The sequence below is a fragment of the Oncorhynchus kisutch genome, linkage group LG28 (assembly GCF_002021735.2).
Source record: "Oncorhynchus kisutch isolate 150728-3 linkage group LG28, Okis_V2, whole genome shotgun sequence".
In the NCBI taxonomy this organism is placed as follows: Eukaryota; Metazoa; Chordata; class Actinopteri; order Salmoniformes; family Salmonidae; genus Oncorhynchus; species Oncorhynchus kisutch.
In genome coordinates, this window is record NC_034201.2 from 42,901,714 (window position 1) to 42,920,937 (window position 19,224).

At 47.5% G+C, this 19,224-nt stretch overlaps 1 protein-coding gene across 2 annotated transcripts in view; it reads left to right on the forward strand.

The window, feature by feature from the left end:
- The window catches only part of LOC109873391 (actin-binding LIM protein 3-like), a 158,484-nt gene that overhangs the window by 105,703 nt on the left and 33,557 nt on the right, over positions 1-19,224 (forward strand). For both annotated transcript variants that reach the window (XM_031808404.1, XM_031808405.1), the window contains exons 6-10: positions 1,580-1,673; positions 5,550-5,637; positions 9,917-9,975; positions 10,525-10,596; positions 17,593-17,748. In XM_031808404.1, the coding sequence (XP_031664264.1) occupies positions 1,580-1,673; positions 5,550-5,637; positions 9,917-9,975; positions 10,525-10,596; positions 17,593-17,748 (469 nt within the window). The remainder of the gene's footprint in view (positions 1-1,579; positions 1,674-5,549; positions 5,638-9,916; positions 9,976-10,524; positions 10,597-17,592; positions 17,749-19,224) is intronic.

Sequence of the window (19,224 nt, forward strand, 5' to 3'; positions counted from 1 at the left end):
ATAGTGCCATTCATGTATCCATGCTACTCCACAGACATGCCATCCATGTACAGTGGGGCAAAAAAGTATTTAGTCAGCCACCAATTGTGCAAGTTCTCCCACTTAAAAAGATGAGAGAGGCCTGTAATTTGCATCATAGGTACACTTCAACTATGACAGACAAAATTTGAAGAAAAAAATCCAGAAAATCAAATTGTAGGATTTTTAATGAATTTATTTGCAAATTATGGTGGAAAATAAGTATTTGGTCACCTACAAACCAGCAAGATTTCTGGCTCTCACAGACCTTCTTTAAGAGGCTCCTCTGTCCTCCACTTGTTGCCTGTATTAATGGCACCTGTTTGAACTTGTTATCAGTATAAAAGACACCTGTCCACAACCTCAAACTGTCACACTCCAAACTCCACTATGGCCAAGACCAAAGAGCTGTCAAAGGACACCAGAAACAAAAATGTAGACCTGCACCAAGCTGGGAAGACTGAATCTGCAATAGGTAAGCAGCTTGGTTTGAAGAAATCAACTGTGGGAGCAATTATTAGGAAATGGAAGACATACAAGACCACTGATAATCTGGGGCTCCACGCAAGATCTCACCCCGTGGGGTCAAAATGATCACAAGAACGGTGAGCAAAAATCCCAGAACCACACGGGGGGACCTAGTGAATGACCTGCAGAGAGCTGGGACCAAAGTAACAAAGCCTACCATCAGCAAGGGCATTGAAGGTGAAACGTGGCTGGGTCTTTCAGCATGACAATGATCCCAAACACACCACCCGGGCAATGAAGGAGTGGCTTCATAAGAAGCATTTCAAGGTCTTGGAGTGGCCTAGCCAGTCTCCAGATCTCAACCCCATAGAAAATCTTTGGAGGGAGTTGAAAGTCCGTGTTGCCCAGCAACAGCCCCAAAACATCACTGCTCAAGGGGAGATCTGCATGGAGGAATGGGCCAAAATACCAGCAACAGTGTGTGAAAACTGTTTGACCTCTGTCATTGCCAACAAAGGGTATATAACAAAGTATTGAGATAAACTTTTGTTATTGACCAAATACTTATTTTCCACCATCATTCGAAAATAAATTCATAAAAAATCCTACAATGTGATTTTCTGGATTTTTTTCCCTCATTTTATCTGTCATAGTTGAAGTGTACCTATGATGCAAATTACAGGCCTCTCTCATCTTTTTAAGTGGGAGAACTTGCACAATTGGTGGCTGACTAAATACTTTTTTGCTCCACTGTATCTATGCTACTCACAGACATGCCATCCATGTATCCATGCTACTCCACAGACATGGCATCCATGTATCCATGCTAGTATCTGTTATTATTTTGTCTTTTGACTCTGATTGACAAGAAACTAGCTACTGACTGTTTGTGTGTGTGTGTGTGTGTGTGTGTGTGTGTGTGTGTGTGTGTGTGTGTGTGTGTGTGTGTGTGTGTGTGTGTGTGTGTGTGTGTGTATGTGTGTGTGTGTGTGTGTGTGTGTGTGTGTGTGTGTGTGTGTGTGTGTGTGTGTGTGTGTGTGTGTGTGTGTGTGTGTGTGTGTGTGTGTGTGTGTGTGTGTGTGTGTGTTCTCAGGGATGGTATTCCATACTGTGAGACTGACTACCACACCCAGTTTGGCATCCAGTGTGTGACGTGTAACAGATACATCAGTGGCAGAGTGCTGGAGGTGAGTCTGTCTGTCTGTCTGTCTGCCTGTCTGTCTTTTTCTCTCCGTCTCTGCCTGTCTGTCTGTCTGTCTGTCTGTCTGCCTCTCTCTCTTTTTCTCTCCGTCTCTGCCTGTCTTTCTGTCTGCCTGTCTCTTTCTCTTTCTGTCTGCTTGTCTGTCTCTCTCTGCCTGTTTGTCTGTCTCTCTCTCTCTTTCTCTCTGTCTGTCTCTGCCTGTCTGCCTGTCTGTCTCTGTCTGTCTTCCTGCCGGCCTGCCTGCCAAAGGACATCCAGCCAACTTGATACAACTATGGGAGGCATTGTAGTCAACATGGACCAGCATCCCTATGAAATATGAATAGTCTTCTACATTACAGGCCATAATCTCAATACGTGTGGTTCGTGCTGCTGAGTTGAAATCAATCCAGGCTCTTTGAATGTGCTGAGTGCAGACAAAAGAGAAAACGTATTCAGACTGCATACTATCAGGGTCTATAAATAGGCAGGTTTTTAATGTGCTGTCATGAAGGGCCTCTGACAGCACCTGCACCTGAAGGTGGGACAACATAACACACACATACAGAGAGAGACCGGCAGAGACAGAAAGACAAGCAGACAGAGAGAGGGAGACATGCGATTTAGTGGAAGACATTCAGAAGCTTCACATTCATCACACATACTGTTAACAAAGATGGATTGAACCCAAATGATCCAAGATGACTCAACTGGCTGTCCTGCTATCTAGCTATTTGTGGTGTGAGAACTAACTGTTTCACCTGTAGCTGTTTTACCTGTAGCTGTTTCACCTGTAGCTGTTTCACCTGTAGCTGTTTCACCTTTAGCTGTTTCACCTGTAGCTGTTTCACCTGTAGCTGTTGTAGCTGTAGCTGTTTCACCTGTAGCTGTTTCACCTGTAGCTGTTTCACCTGTAGCTGTTTCACCTGTAGCTGTTGTAGCTGTAGCTGTTTCACCTGTAGCTGTTGTAGCTGTAGCTGTTTTACCTGTAGCTGTTGTAGCTGTAGCTGTTTCACCTGTAGCTGTTTCACCTGTAGCTGTTTCACCTGTAGCTGTTTCACCTGTAGCTGTTTCACCTGTAGCTGTTGTAGCTGTAGATGTTTCACCTGTAGCTGTTTCACCTGTAGCTGTTTCACCTGTAGCTGTTGTAGCTGTAGCTGTTTCACCTGTAGCTGTTGTAGCTGTAGCTGTTGTACCTGTAGCTGTTTCACATGTAGCTGTTTCACCTGTAGCTGTTTCACGTGTAGCTGTTTCACCTGTAGCTGTTTCACCTGTAGCTGTTGTAGCTGTAGCTGTTTCACCTGTAGCTGTTGTAGCTGTAGCTGTTGTACCTGTAGCTGTTTCACCTGTAGCTGTTTCACCTGTAGCTGTTTCACCTGTAGCTGTTTCACCTGTAGCTGTTGTAGCTGTAGCTGTTTCACCTTTAGCTGTTTCACCTGTAGCTGTTTCACCTGTAGCTGTTTCACCTTTAGCTGTTTCACCTGTAGCTGTTTCACCTGTAGCTGTTTCACCTGTAGCTGTTTCACCTGTAGCTGTTGTAGCTGTAGTTGTTTCACCTGTAGCTGTTTCACCTGTAGCTGTTTCACCTGTAGCTGTTTCACCTGTAGCTGTTTCACCTGTAGCTGTTGTAGCTGTAGCTGTTTCACCTGTAGCTGTTTCACCTGTAGCTGTTTCACCTGTAGCTGTTTTACCTGTAGCTGTTTCACCTGTAGCTGTTGTAGCTGTAGCTGTTTCACCTGTAGCTGTTGTAGCTGTAGCTGTTTCACCTGTAGCTGTTTCACCTGTAGCTGTTTCACCTGTAGCTGTTGTAGCTGTAGCTGTTTCACCTGTAGCTGTTTCACCTGTAGCTGTTTCACCTGTAGCTGTTTTACCTGTAGCTGTTTCACCTGTAGCTGTTGTAGCTGTAGCTGTTTCACCTGTAGCTGTTTCACCTGTAGCTGTTGTAGCTGTAGCTGTTTCACCTGTAGCTGTTTCACCTGTAGCTGTTTCACCTGTAGCTGTTTCACCTGTAGCTGTTTTACCTGTAGCTGTTTCACCTGTAGCTGTTTCATCTGTAGCTGTTTCACCTGTAGCTGTTTCACCTGTAGCTGTTTTACCTGTAGCTGTTTCACCTGTAGCTGTTTCATCTGTAGCTGTTTCACCTGTAGCTGTTTCACCTGTAGCTGTTTCACCTGTAGCTGTTTCACCTGTAGCTGTTGTAGCTGTAGCTGTTTCATCTGTAGCTATAATAAAAAAATTCTGATGATTGATGTTATGAAACATATTTCTCTCACGGCTTGAATCCATCCAGAATCATTTCACTCCCTTAAGAGACGTGTGGATATGTGGATGCTGCTCATTTAGTCTTTTTCTCAACTGTACATCCTTCGGGAAAAGAAAAGATACTATGTAGAACCTAAAAGGGTTCTTCGACTGTCCCCATAGGAGAACCCTTTGAAGCTTTCTGGTTCAATGTAGAAGCCTTTTGGTTCCAAGTAGAACCATTTTGGGTTCAATGTAGAATCCTTTCCACAGAGGGTTCTACATGGAACCCAAAAGGGGTTGTCATTTCCTATGTCATTTTCTATGAGAAGGCTGTGAAATTTGAATCTGACAGCTTTACTGGAGTGTGTGTGTGTGTGTGTGTGTGTGTGTGTGTGTGTGTGTGTGTGTGTGTGTGTGTGTGTGTGTGTGTGTGTGTGTGTGTGTGTGTGTGTGTGTGTGTGTGTGTGTGTGTGTGTGTGTGTGTGTGTGGGGGGGGGGGGGGGGGGTGTATGTGTGTGTGGGGGGGGTGTAACATGTTGTGAAAGGCACAGCTGGGACACACATTGTCTCATTAAAACTGACTAAATCACTGAGTGATTATGAAATGCGGAATTGAAAGAGAGCGGAATTGGAATGATTGGCCTATTACTGGGATTGTATCTGAGTAGCAGCCATCACTTGTATCTGAGTAGCAGCCATCACTTGTATCGGAGTAGCAGCCATCACTTGTATCGGAGTAGCAGCCATCACTTGTATCTGAGTAGCAGCCATCACTTGTATCTGAGTAGCAGCCATCACTTGTATCTGAGTAGCAGCCATCACTTGTATCTGAATAGCAGCCATCACATCTATCGGAGTAGCAGCCATCACTTGTATCTGAGTAGCAGCCATCACTTGTATCGGAGTAGCAGCCATCACTTGTATCTGAGTAGCAGCCATCACTTGTATCGGAGTAGCAGCCATCACTTGTATCTGAGTAGCAGCCATCACTTGTATCTGAGTAGCAGCCATCACTTCTATCTGAGTAGCAGACATCACTTGTATCTGAGTAGCAGCCATCACTTGCATGTCTCTTCTCTCTTTCTCTGTTTCCATCTTATATATTCTGCAATCCACTCCCAATCATGTTCTCTTTCACTTGCTCTCGCTCCCTCACTTCCTCTCTCTCTCTCTCTCTCTCTCTCTCTCTCTCTCTCTCTCTCTCTCTCTCTCTCCCTCCCCCCCTCCCCCCCCCCCCCCCCTCTCTCTCTCTCTCTCTCTCTCTCTCTCTCTCTCTCTCTCTCTCTCTCTCTCTCTCTCTCTCTCTCTCTCTCTTTTACTTTCCTTCGCTCTCTCTCTCTCTCTCTCTCTCACTCTCTCTCTCTCTCTCTCTCCCTCCCTCCCTCCCCCCCTCTCTCTCTTTCTCTTTCCTTCTCTCTCTATCTCGCCATACCTCCCTCTCTCCCCCACCCTCGTTGCCTCTCTCTCTCTCACTCTCTCTCTCTATCTCACCATACCTCCCTCTCTCCCCCACCCTCGTTGCCTCTCTCTCTTTCTCTCTCTCTCTCTCTCTCTCTATCTCACCATACCTCCCTCTCTCCCCCACCCTCGTTGCCTCTCTCTCTCTCTCTCTCACTCTTCTCTCCTCTCTTCCTCTCAGGCAGGGGGAAAGCACTACCACCCCACCTGTGCCCGTTGTGCTCGCTGTCTCATGATATTTACAGAAGGAGAGGAGATGTACCTGACAGGTGAGTAAGGCTCTCTTCCTGTTGATGATAACACCATCATTAAATAATTAGTCATATACAAATTATATAAGTATTTTAATAATTATATTTTCGATGTATTGTATCATTTACTTTGACCCACAATGCACTTCGATGGTGAGTCCTATTCGCTTATGCAGTCATACGGTGGTAATTTGCTCTTGGTGACATTGGTCCAATGCGATTGATCGCTAATGAATTAGCAGTGGAGGATGCCCAACCACCATGTACTTCCAGAAGTCAGTATTGGATGACCAGGACAGACTCCTCAGAGGGAGGTTCAGACTACTGCTCAGCAGGGCCCTGGCCTGTCATTACTTTGAATTATGGCAGTTCTATAAACAGTCTCCCACCATTATTGATCACAGCTGTACTGTACATCATTGAATAGACTGGCCTTAACTGTCTATTCTACAGAGCCTCTGATGGCCACTCAATATAGCTGTGAAGAAGTGGTCTGCTGGCTTCTCATCACCGATCAGCTCCATCAAATGGCACCCTAATCCCTATATAGTGTACTACTTTGACCAGGGATCTATGGCACCCTAATCCCTATATAGTGCACTACTTTGACCAGAGGTCTATGGCACCCTAATCCCTATATAGTGCACTACTTTGACCAGAGGTCTATTGCACCCTAATCCCTATATAGTGCACTACTATTGACCAGAGACCTATGGTCAAAAGTAGTGCACTATGTAGGGCATAGGAACACCGCGACAGGGACACTTCCAGGGTTCAGACAATGCTAAACCATTCTACTCCACATCATCAACATGCTACTTCACATAATCAACATGCTACTCCACATCATCAACATGCTACTCCACATCATCAACATGCTACTCCACATCATCAACATGCTACTCCACATCATTAACATGCTACTCCCTATCATCAACATGCTACTCCACATCATCAACATGCTACTCCACATCATCAACATGCTACTCCACATCATCAACATGCTACTCCACATAATCAACATGCTACTCCCTATCATCAACATGCTACTCCACATCATCAACATGCTACTCCACATAATCAACATGCTACTCCACATCATCAACATGCTACTCCACATCATCAACATGCTACTCCCTATCATCAACATGCTACTCCACATCATCAACATGCTACTCCCCATCATCAACATGCTACTCCCTATCATCAACATGCTACTCCACATCATCAACATGCTACTCCCCATAATCAACATGCTACTCCCTATCATCAACATGCTACTCCACATCATCAACATGCTACTCCACATCATCAACATGCTACTCCCTATCATCAACATGCTACTCCACATCATCAACATGCTACTCCCTATCATCAACATGCTACTCCCCATAATCAACATGCTACTCCCTATCATCAACATGCTACTCCACATCATCAACATGCTACTCCACATAATCAACATGCTACTCCACATCATCAACATGCTACTCCCTATCATCAACATGCTACTCCACATCATCAACATGCTACTCCACATCATCAACATGCTACTCCCCATAATCAACATGCTACTCCCTATCATCAACATGCTACTCCACATCATCAACATGCTACTCCACATCATCAACATGCTACTCCCTATCATCAACATGCTACTCCACATCATCAACATGCTACTCCCTATCATCAACATGCTACTCCACATCATCAACATGCTACTCCACATCATCAACATGCTACTCCCCATAATCAACATGCTACTCCCTATCATCAACATGCTACTCCACATCATCAACATGCTACTCCACATCATCCACAGGGGGGCGACTCAATTTTAGGGAGGTGTTCTTAATGTTTGCTGTGCTCAGTGTATATATTGGATATCATGTGTCGTATTATACAGGAAGCATTTGAAAAAGAGCTCTAGGTCTCAATATGTCTTCAATATGTCTAAATATTAAATAAATGCTACTCTCTAACACTCAACATTAGCAGCATGTTATAGCATAGGAACACACAGCCCCCAAGGTTAATTTATGAGGGGGACCTCAAGGAGGGCTGAGTGATCGGGGCTCTAGGGAGCCACTCAATTACCAGCCACGTAACAAAGGCCAGTGAATCAATCCAACACGTTGCATGGCTGGGATGAGAAGTGGCATGTTGTTAAAAGTAGAGATCCTACAGAGCTTTTGTTCTGATTTATTTCTGCCTAGGCTACCTCACAGGTTCTGTTATAGGCTACCTCCCAGGCTCTGTTATAGGCTACCTCCCAGGGTCTGTTATAGGCTACCTCCCAGGCTCTGTTATAGGCTACTTCCCAGGCTCTGTTATAGGCTACCTCCCAGGCTCTGTTATAGGCTACCTCCCAGGTTCTGTTATAGGCTACCTCCCAGGTTCTGTTATAGGCTACCTCCCAGGGTCTGTTATAGGCTACCTCCCAGGGTCTGTTATAGGCTACCTCCCAGGTTCTGTTATAGGCTACCTCCCAGGGTCTGTTATAGGCTACCTCCCAGGGTCTGTTATAGGCTACCTCCCAGGTTCTGTTATAGGTTACCTCCCAGGCTCTGTTATAGGCTACCTCCCAGGTTCTATTACATTCTACCTCCCAGGTTCTATTACATTCGACCTCCCAGGTTCTATTATAGGCTACCTCCCAGGTTCTGTTATAGGTTACCTCCCAGGTTCTGTTATAGGCTACCTCCCAGGTTCTATTACATTCTACCTCCCAGGTTCTATTATAGGCTACCTCCCAGGCTCTGTTATAGGCTACCTCCCAGGTTCTTATAGGCTACCTCCCAGGCTCTGTTATAGGCTACCTCCCAGGTTCTTATAGGCTACCTCCCAGGTTCTTATAGGCTACCTCCCAGGTTCTTATAGGCTACCTCCCAGGCTCTGTTATAGGCTACCTCCCAGGTTCTTATAGGCTACCTCCCAGGCTCTTATAGGCTATGGTTGGAACATGGTATCCAGGAGGTATCTCAGACAGATCAGATGTTTATTTATTTATTAGGATCCCAATTAGCCGAGGCAATTGACGACAGCTAGTCTTACTGGGGTCCGACACGTAATGAAAAGACATTACAGACAAAATACTTTACAATTTACACACTTTTAAAAAGATAGACTGTACAACGTACAGTACAGTTGTGTATCAACCTACAGCCTGGGGAACCTGCAGGATGTATGATATCCAGGCTGTTGCTGCTTCTCTGTCATTATCATTATCTGTTACTATGCGCTGAAGAGCAGTGAGGAGCGCTATGGAGCACTATGGAGCGCTGAGGAGTGCTGAGGAGCACTGTGGAGCACTATGGAGCGCTGAGGAGTGCTGAGGAGCACTGTGGAGCGCTGTGGAGCGCTGTGGAGCACTGTGGAGCGCTGTGGAGCGCTGTGGAGCACTGTGGAGCACTGAGGAACACTGAGGAGCACTGTGGAGCACTGTGGAGCACTGAGGAACACTGAGGAGCACTGTGGAGCACTGAGGAGTACTGAGGAGTGCTGAGGATTACTGAGGAGTGCGGAGGAGCGCTGAGGAGCACTGAGGAGTACTGAGGAGTACTGAGGAGCACTGAGGAGTACTGAGGAGCACTGAGGAGTACTGTGGAGCACTGAGGAGTACTGAGGAGCACTGAGGAGCGCTGAGGAGCGCTGAGGAGCACTGAGGAGCACTGAGGAGTACTGAGGAGTACTGAGGAGCACTGAGGAGTACTGAGGAGCGCTGAGGAGCACTGAGGAGTACTGAGGAGCACTGAGGAGCAGCATGACATTAGTGGTTTAGTGTTTCCACCCCTACCAGGAGAAATAGAATCACCTTTTAATCTCCCTGTGTGTGTGTGTGTGTGTGTGTGTGTGTGTGTGTGTGTGTGTGTGTGTGTGTGTGTGTGTGTGTGTGTGTGTGTGTGTGTGTGTGTGTGTGTGTGTGTGTGTGTGTGTGTGTGTGTGTGTGCGCGAGGGAGGGAGGGAGGGAGGGAGGGAGGAAGCTGGACAGACAGACAGACTGACAGACTCCAAGCCTCTCTCAGATATAACACTTACTCTGTCATCTTAGATGTATGGCTGTTGTTGAGAAGTGCTGATCTACAGACACATGCGTTTGATTGTTGTGTGCTAAGAAGTTACTGAAGCGCAGTAGAAACACTGAGAAATGTGGCCTTCCTCTCCTTTCCCCGATAATAAACAGCACCCCAGTGGTTTTACAGTATTGTAACTGTAGTAGCCATCCTGTAGAGAGGAATGAATGTCAAGTTCTTTTTGAAAAACAGTATGTTTGACTGTGGGTGTGTCTTTGCAACAGGTTGCGAGGTGTGGCATCCTGTGTGTAAACAAGCAGCTCGATTGGAGAAGAAACTCAGAGTGAGTATTTTTTTTATTTTATAAAAAAAAAAATTATTTAACTTTTATTTAACTAGGTAAGTCAGTTAAGAACAAATTTGTATTTACAATGACGGCCTACACCGGATGACGCTGGGCCAATTGTGCACTACCCTACGGGACTCCCAATCACGGCCGGTTGTGATACAGCCTGGATTCGAACCAGGGTGTCTGTAGTGACGCCTCCTGCACTGAGATGCAGTGCTATTGCATTTCCCAGACTGTTACAACACCTTGACCTGGTCAACCATAGAGCCCCACCGGTACTACACTACTATGTCCTCCTAGAAACTCCTCCAGTTTAGTCTCTACTCAATCCCTCTTCTTCCTGTTGTTGTGTGTTGAAGTATTGGATAGAGCAGAGTCGCTGTAGGGAGAGGATCTGAGGTAATGCTGGGGTGTTGTTGATCCAAGTTATCCTCTGTCAGTGTTTTGTCTCCCTTAGCCGAAGTCTGACCTCTGCAGGCTCACTCTGACGTGTGTGTGTGTGTGTGTGCGTGCATGCGTGCGTGTGTGTGCGTGTTCCCACAGTTCAGACGTACCTCGGAGGCCTCCGTATCTCCCCCTGGGTCCAGCATCGGCTCCCCGAGCCGCATCATCTGTGTGAGTAGTCTGTCGCCAAGGCATCGCCATGGTTATTTGATTACACGTACGCCTTCTGTTGGCTGCCAGCCTGTCTTAGAGGCGGAGCCCTCTTTACAGGATCTGAGCCAGCTGTCATTCACATGGGTCGACAGACCACCATGTGCAGTTGTCTGTGGCTTCAGGTGATTCCATGTGTTTTTGGGGGGAAAACACTGTTTGTTATATCCTGTGTGGTATTGATGTATGTTAAAGGAGGTCACATCATTTCTCCATTGTTGACAGTTGCTCTGTGAACTTGACATTCCGGAAGGTATACTTATGCCAGCAGAGTATGTATCATTCCGGAAGGTATACTTATGCCAGCAGAGTATGTATCATTCCGGAAGGTATACTTATGCCAGCAGAGTATGTATCATTCCGGAAGGTATACTTATGCCAGCAGAGTATGTATCATTCCGGAAGGTATACTTATGCCAGCAGAGTATGTATCATTCCGGAAGGTATACTTATGCCAGCAGAGTATGTATTATTCCGGAAGGTATACTTATGCCAGCAGAGTATGTATTATTCCGGAAGGTATACTTATGCCAGCAGAGTATGTATCATTCCGGAAGGTATACTTATGCCAGCAGAGTATGTATTATTCCGGAAGGTATACTTATGCCAGCAGAGTATGTATCATTCCGGAAGGTATACTTATGCCAGCAGAGTATGTATCATTCCGGAAGGTATACTTATGCCAGCAGAGTATGTATCATTCCGGAAGGTATACTTATGCCAGCAGAGTATGTATTATTCCGGAAGGTATACTTATGCCAGCAGAGTATGTATCATTCCGGATGGTATACTTATGCCAGCAGAGTATGTATCATTCCGGAAGGTATACTTATGCCAGCAGAGTATGTATCATTCCGGAAGGTATACTTATGCCAGCAGAGTATGTGAGCAGAGTTGCGCTTCACGTCTTTTCCAACAGCTCCATTAAAAACCTCTCTGCGCTTCACAGAAAAAAAGCTACCGCTCCAAAATTCGCTCCATCAATTAAAATCACAATTTAACCAACACCAAACAATTTTTCTTGACTACCTGGACCTACCCTTTGGTTTTGAAGCATTGTAAACATGAAAAGGTAAATGTAAGAAGCGCTCATCATTTCAAATAGGCTACATATTAAACAGCATATATAGGTCAGGAGCCAGACAGGGAGCCAGACAGGAAGCCAGACAGGAAGCCAGACAGGAAGCCAGACAGGAAGCCAGACAGGGAGCCAGACAGGAAGCCAGACAGGAAGCCAGACAGGGAGCCAGACAGGAAGCCAGACAGGAAGCCAGACAGGAAGCCAGACAGGGAGCCAGACAGGAAGCCAGACAGGAAGCCAGACAGGAAGCCAGACAGGGAGCCAGACAGGGAGCCAGACAGGAAGCCAGACAGGAAGCCAGACAGGGAGCCAGACAGGAAGCCAGACAGGGAGCCAGACAGGGAGCCAGACAGGGAGCCAGACAGGGAGCCTAAGAAGGAACGAAAATGAATTCTTAAGGCTATATTATTTCAATTATTATCAAGGCTATAGCCTAGAAATAAATCCATTGTGAAGCATGAATACAACGGGTGTAGCCTTTACCGTGAAATTATTACTTACAAGATCTTAACCAACAAGTTAAGAAAAAATAAATAAAAATAAACTAAAGTCAAATTTTTTTTTTTTAAGTAACACAATAAAATAACAATGTGGAGGCTATATACAGGAGGTACCGGTACCTAGTCAGTGTGGAGGCTATATACAGGAGGTACCGGTACCTAGTCAGTGTGGAGGCTATATACAGGAGGTACCGGTACCTAGTCAGTGTGGAGGCTATATACAGGAGGTACCGGTACCTAGTCAGTGTGGAGGCTATATACAGGAGGTACCGGTACCGAGTCAATGTGGAGGCTATATACAGGAGGTACCGGTACCGAGTCAATGTGGAGGCTATATACAGGAGGTACCGGTACCTAGTCAGTGTGGAGGCTATATACAGGAGGTACCGGTACCTAGTCAGTGTGGAGGTTATATACAGGAGGTACCGGTACCTAGTCAGTGTGGAGGCTATATACAGGAGGTACCGGTACCTAGTCAGTGTGGAGGCTATATACAGGAGGTACCGGTACCTAGTCAGTGTGGAGGCTATATACAGGAGGTACCGGTGCCTAGTCAGTGTGGAGGCTATATACAGGAGGTACCGGTACCGAGTCAATGTGGAGGCTATATACGGGAGGTACCGGTACCGAGTCAATGTGGAGGCTATATACAGGAGGTACCGGTACCTAGTCAGTGTGGAGGCTATATACAGGAGGTACCGGTACCTAGTCAGTGTGGAGGCTATATACAGGAGGTACCGGTACCTAGTCAGTGTGGAGGCTATATACAGGAGGTACCGGTACCTAGTCAGTGTGGAGGCTATATACAGGAGGTACCGGTACCTAGTCAGTGTGGAGGCTATATACAGGAGGTACCAGTACCTAGTCAGTGTGGAGGCTATATACAGGAGGTACCGGTACCTAGTCAGTGTGGAGGCTATATACAGGAGGTACCGGTACCTAGTCAGTGTGGAGGCTATATACAGGAGGTACCAGTACCTAGTCAGTGTGGAGGCTATATACAGGAGGTACTGGTACCTAGTCAGTGTGGAGGCTATATACAGGAGGTACCGGTACCTAGTCAATGTGGAGGCTATATACAGGAGGTACCGGTACCGAGTCAATGTGGAGGCTATATACAGGAGGTACCGGTACCTAGTCAGTGTGGAGGCTATATACAGGAGGTACCGGTACCTAGTCAGTGTGGAGGCTATATACAGGAGGTACCGGTACCTAGTCAGTGTGGAGGCTATATACAGGAGGTACCGGTACCTAGTCAGTGTGGAGGCTATATACAGGAGGTACCGGTACCTAGTCAGTGTGGAGGCTATATACAGGAGGTACTGGTACCTAGTCAATGTGGAGGCTATATACAGGAGGTACCGGTACCTAGTCAATGTGGAGGCTATATACAGGAGGTACCGGTACCTAGTCAATGTGGAGGCTATATACAGGAGGTACCGGTACCTAGTCAGTGTGGAGGCTATATACAGGAGGTACCGGTACCTAGTCAATGTGGAGGCTATATACAGGAGGTACCGGTACCGAGTCAATGTGGAGGCTATATACAGGAGGTACCGGTACCTAGTCAATGTGGAGGCTATATACAGGAGGTACCGGTACCTAGTCAGTGTGGAGGCTATATACAGGAGGTACCGGTACCTAGTCAGTGTGGAGGCTATATACAGGAGGTACCGGTACCTAGTCAATGTGGAGGCTATATACAGGAGGTACCGGTACCTAGTCAATGTGGAGGCTATATACAGGAGGTACCGGTACCTAGTCAATGTGGAGGCTATATACAGGAGGTACCGGTACCTAGTCAGTGTGGAGGCTATATACAGGAGGTACCGGTACCTAGTCAATGTGGAGGCTATATACAGGAGGTACCGGTACCGAGTCAATGTGGAGGCTATATACAGGAGGTACCGGTACCTAGTCAATGTGGAGGCTATATACAGGACGTACCAGTACCGTGTCAGTGTAGAGACTATATACAGGGGGGTACCAGTACCGAGTCAATGTGGAGGCTATATACAGGAGGTACCAGTACCGAGTCAGTGTAGAGACTATATACAGGGGGGTAGCAGTACCGAGTCAGTGTGGAGGCTATATACAGGGGTACCAGTACCGAGTCAGTGTGGAGGCTATATACAGGAGGTACCGGTACCTAGTCAATGTGGAGGCTATATACAGGAGGTACCGGTACCTAGTCAATGTGGAGGCTATATACAGGAGGTACCGGTACCTAGTCAGTGTGGAGGCTATATACAGGAGGTACCGGTACCTAGTCAATGTGGAGGCTATATACAGGAGGTACCGGTACCGAGTCAATGTGGAGGCTATATACAGGAGGTACCGGTACCTAGTCAATGTGGAGGCTATATACAGGACGTACCAGTACCGTGTCAGTGTAGAGACTATATACAGGGGGGTACCAGTACCGAGTCAATGTGGAGGCTATATACAGGAGGTACCAGTACCGAGTCAGTGTAGAGACTATATACAGGGGGGTAGCAGTACCGAGTCAGTGTGGAGGCTATATACAGGGGTACCAGTACCGAGTCAGTGTGGAGGCTATATACAGGGGGTACCAGTACCGAGTCAGTGTGGAGGCTATATACATGGGTACCAGTACCGAGTCAGTGTGGAGGCTATATACAGGGGTACCAGTACCGAGTCAGTGTGGAGGCTATATACAGGGGGTACCAGTACCGAGTCAGTGTGGAGGCTATATACAGGGGTACCAGTACCGAATCAGTGTGGAGGTTATATACAGGGGGTACCAGTACAGAGTCAGTGTAGAGACTATATACAGGGGGTACCAGTACCGAGTCAGTGTGGAGGCTATATACAGGGGTACCAGTACCGAGTCAGTGTGGAGGTTATATACAGAGGGTACCAGTACAGAGTCAGTGTAGAGACTATATACAGGGGGGTACCAGTACCGAGTCAGTGTGGAGGTTATATACAGGGGGTACCGGTACCAAGTCAATGTGCTGGGGTACAGGTTAGTCGAGGTCATTTGTACATGTAGGTAGGGGTAAAGTGACTATGCATAGATAATAAACAGCGAGTAGCAGCAGTGTTAAAACAAGGGGGATAGGGGGCGGTGTCCATGTAAATTGTCCCGGTGACCATTTGATTAATTGTTCAGCAGTCTTATGGCTTGGGGGTATAAGCTGTTGAGGAGCCTTTTGGTCCTAGACATGGCGCTCCGGTACCGCTTGCCGTGCGGTAGCAGAGAGAGCAGTCTATGACTTGAGTGACTGTAGTCTTTTACCATTTTTTGGGCCTTCCTCTGACATGCCTAGTATAGAGGTCCTGGATGGCTGGAAGCTTGGCCCCAGTGATGTACTGGGCCGTACGCACTACCCTCTGTAGCACCTTAAGGTCGGATGCTGAGCAGTTGCCATACCAGGCGGTGAAGCAACCTGTCAGGATGCTCTCATTGGTGCAGCTGTAGAACTGTTTGAGGATCTGGGGAAATATGTCAAATCTTTTCAGTCTCCTGAGGGGGAAAAGGTGTTGTCGTACCCTCTTCATGACTGTCTTGGTGTGTTTGGACCATGATAGTTTGTTGGTGATGTAAACACCAAGGAACTTGAGACTCTCTAGCCGCTCCACTACAGCCCTGTCGATGTTAATGGGGACCTGTTCGACCCTCCTTTTCCTGTAGTCCACAATCAGCTCCTTTGTCTTGCTCACATTAAGGGAGAGGTTGTTGTCCTGGCACCACACTGCCAGGTCTCTGACCTCCTCCCTATAGGCTCATCATTGTCAGTGATCAGGCCTACCATTGTTGTGTCGTCAGCAAACTTAATGATGGTGTTGGAGTCGTGTTTGGCCACACAGTTGTGGGTGAACAGCAAGTACAGGAGGGGGACTAAGCACGCACCACAGAGGGGCCCCAGTGTTGAGGATCAGCGTGGCGGATGTGTTGTTACCTACCTTTACCACCTGGGGGCGGCCCGTCAGGAAGTCCAGGATCCAGTTGCAGAGGGAGGTGTTTAGTCCCAGGGTCCTTAGCTTAGTGAGGAACTTTGAGGGAACTATGGTGTTGAATGCTGAGCTGTAGTCAATGAATGACTTTCTCACATAGGTGTTCCTTTTGTCCAAGTGGGAAAGGGCAGTGTGGAGTGCGGTTGAGATTGCGTCATCTGTGGATCTGTATTCGAATTGGAGTGGGTCTAGTGTTTCTGGGATGATGGATGATGGTGTTGATGGTGTTGATGTGATCCATGACCAGCCGTTCAAAGCACTCCATGGCTACCGATGTGAGTGCTATGGGGCTGTAGTCATTTAGGCAGGTTACCTTCGCTTTCTTGGGCACAGGGACTATGGTGGTCTGCTTGAAATGTGTTATAGCAAATAGACACACACCCCTACCCCGCGTCGTACCAGACGAAGTAGCTGTTCTGTGTTACCGATGCAATGAAAACCCAGCCAGCTCTATATTATCCGTGTCGTCGTTCAGCCACGACTCTGTGAATTGTAAGATATTACAGTTTTTAATGTCCCGATGGTAGGATAGTTTTGAACGGAGCTCATCCAGTTTATTCTCCAGTGATGAGAATTGCACATTGGACAATAGAACGGATGGTGGAAGCGGTTTTACCCACTCGCCGACCAATTCTCACAAGGCACTCCGACCTCCGCCCCTCGAATCTCTGTATTTTCTTCACGTAAATGACAGGGTGAGTAATCTCTCTTGCTCTTGGTCGTCATCTTTATAAGTCACCTTGATTTAGTACCTGTGTGTTTCACCTGTTTCTTTATGGAAATATTTAGTGAACTCCATGACAGTATCTAATGCAAGGGGTTATAGCAGTATGCAAGTAGACTACAAATGCATGCTGGGCCGGGCATGCCCTGAGCTTGTGAAATGAGCACTTCTGGAGCGAAATTGTAATCTATGAGAAGGTCGATGCTTCAGCCTTTGGGAATCTCGCTTCGTGCTCCAGTCAAATTGGGAATGCTCCGCTCCAGCCCCGCCCCTCGCTCCGCTCCAGCTCCGCCCCTCGTTCTGCTCTGCTCAAATACTCTGTATGCCACTAAAGAGGAAAACTGCCATGGTACACAACTTGTTCAGATATTATGCTGTTGTTGAGTGTGGTTTGGACCAAAGTCCTGGGAGAGCTGTGGCCACTCTCCAGCGATCTCTCTTCCATAGGGTTTGTTTCTGGGATGTCTCTGCGGTCAGTGTGTGTGGGTGTGTGTTTTCTCTGTCTTACCCAGGGTGCCATCAGCAGCTTGCAGCTGACCCTGATCCGGTCTCCCCTCCGGATCTCTCAGTCTGTCAACGCAAGCTTCGTCCTGTCTGTCTGTCTGTCTGTCTGTCTGTCTGTCTTACACCTGCTTCTCCATGTTCTGTCTCGTTCTCTGTCCTCTCTACAGGCCAAAGTGGAAAACGAGGTCCTAAGTTACAAAGATCTGGCCGCACTGCCTAAGATTAAAGCTATTTGTGACGTGCAGCGGCCCGATCTCATTCCCTGTGAGTCTTATCACAGATACTCCTCTGATGACAGACTAGAACGCTACAGCTATGGGGAGGTATTGATACGCTAGTGCTACTCTAGTTGACCTCTGTGTGTGTGCTTATGTATGTGTGTGTGCGTGATGCCCACTGCCCTGTGCCCCTGTGCCCCTGTGCCCTCTTCTCTCTGTGTCCTCCTCTCCCTGTGTCCTCCTCTCTCTGTGTCCTCCTCTTTCTGTGCCCCTGTGCCCTCTTCTCTCTGTGTCCTCCTCTCCCTGTGTCCTCCTCTCTCTGTGTCCTCCTCTCCCTGTGCCCTCTTCTCTCTGTGTCCTCCTCTCCCTGTGTCCTCCTCTCCCTGTGTCCTCCTCTCCCTGTGTCCTCCTCTCTCTGTGTCCTCCTCTCCCTGTGTCCTCCTCTCTCTGTGTCCTCCTCTCCCTGTGTCCTCCTCTCCCTGTGTCCTCCTCTTTCTGTGTCCTCCTCTCCCTGTGTCCTCCTCTCTCTGTGTCCTCCTCTTTCTGTGTCCTCCTCTCTCTGTGTCCTCCTCTCTCTGTGTCCTCCTCTCTCTGTGTCCTCCTCTCTCTGTGTCCTCCTCTCCCTGTGTCCTCCTCTTTCTGTGTCCTCCTCTCCCTGTGTCCTCCTCTTTCTGTGTCCTCCTCTCCCTGTGTCCTCCTCTCCCTGTGTTCTCCTCTCCCTGTGTCCTCCTCTCTCTGTGTCCTCCTCTCTCTGTGTCCTCCTCTCTCTGTGTCCTCCTCTCCCTGTGTCCTCCTCTTTCTGTGTCCTCCTCTCCCTGTGTCCTCCTCTTTCTGTGTCCTCCTCTCCCTGTGTCCTCCTCTCCCTGTGTTCTCCTCTCCCTGTGTCCTCCTCTTTCTGTGCCCCTGTGCCCTCTTCTCTCTGTGTCCTCCTCTCCCTGTGTCCTCCTCTCCCTGTGTCCTCCTCTTTCTGTGCCCCTGTGCCTGCTGTCTCTGTGTCTCCCTGTTGCTCCCTCCCCCAGCTTCCCTCTTTAACCCCTGTGTGTGTGTGGTTGTAGCGTGGTCACAAAACCATGTTAAAACATCACTACATCCTCGTGAGCCTCCTGCTTTGGCCACAGATTTGAATTGATCAGACTTCGAGAGACACTCACTGAACAATTTGTCAATTACACGCTTCATACTTTCGCGCCGTGGCCTTTGTAACTGAATGTACTATTTATTGAGATTATTTTACATTGGTAAACCAAAGCCGCAAACAAAATGGATTCTTCATGTTTACTGTGAGGGTTTCTATGTACTATGTAACCCTATTAAAACCGGCATCGCAAAAAGGACTTTAAGTCATGTTATTCATGGTTTAGTAAAGCTCACGGATACCATTTGATCTATCCCATGTTTGGCTCTGAATAGCATTCTGCTAAGTCATTCTGGAGAGCATGGGTGCTATTGACTGACTGATTCCACTGCTCTCTCTTCACTCCTCTCCTGTCCTCTACGGTCTCTGGGAACTCTCTCTCCAAACTCTCAGGTAATTACATTCCATGCACTACTGCACTGAATCACTTGACAGGGAGGGGATGG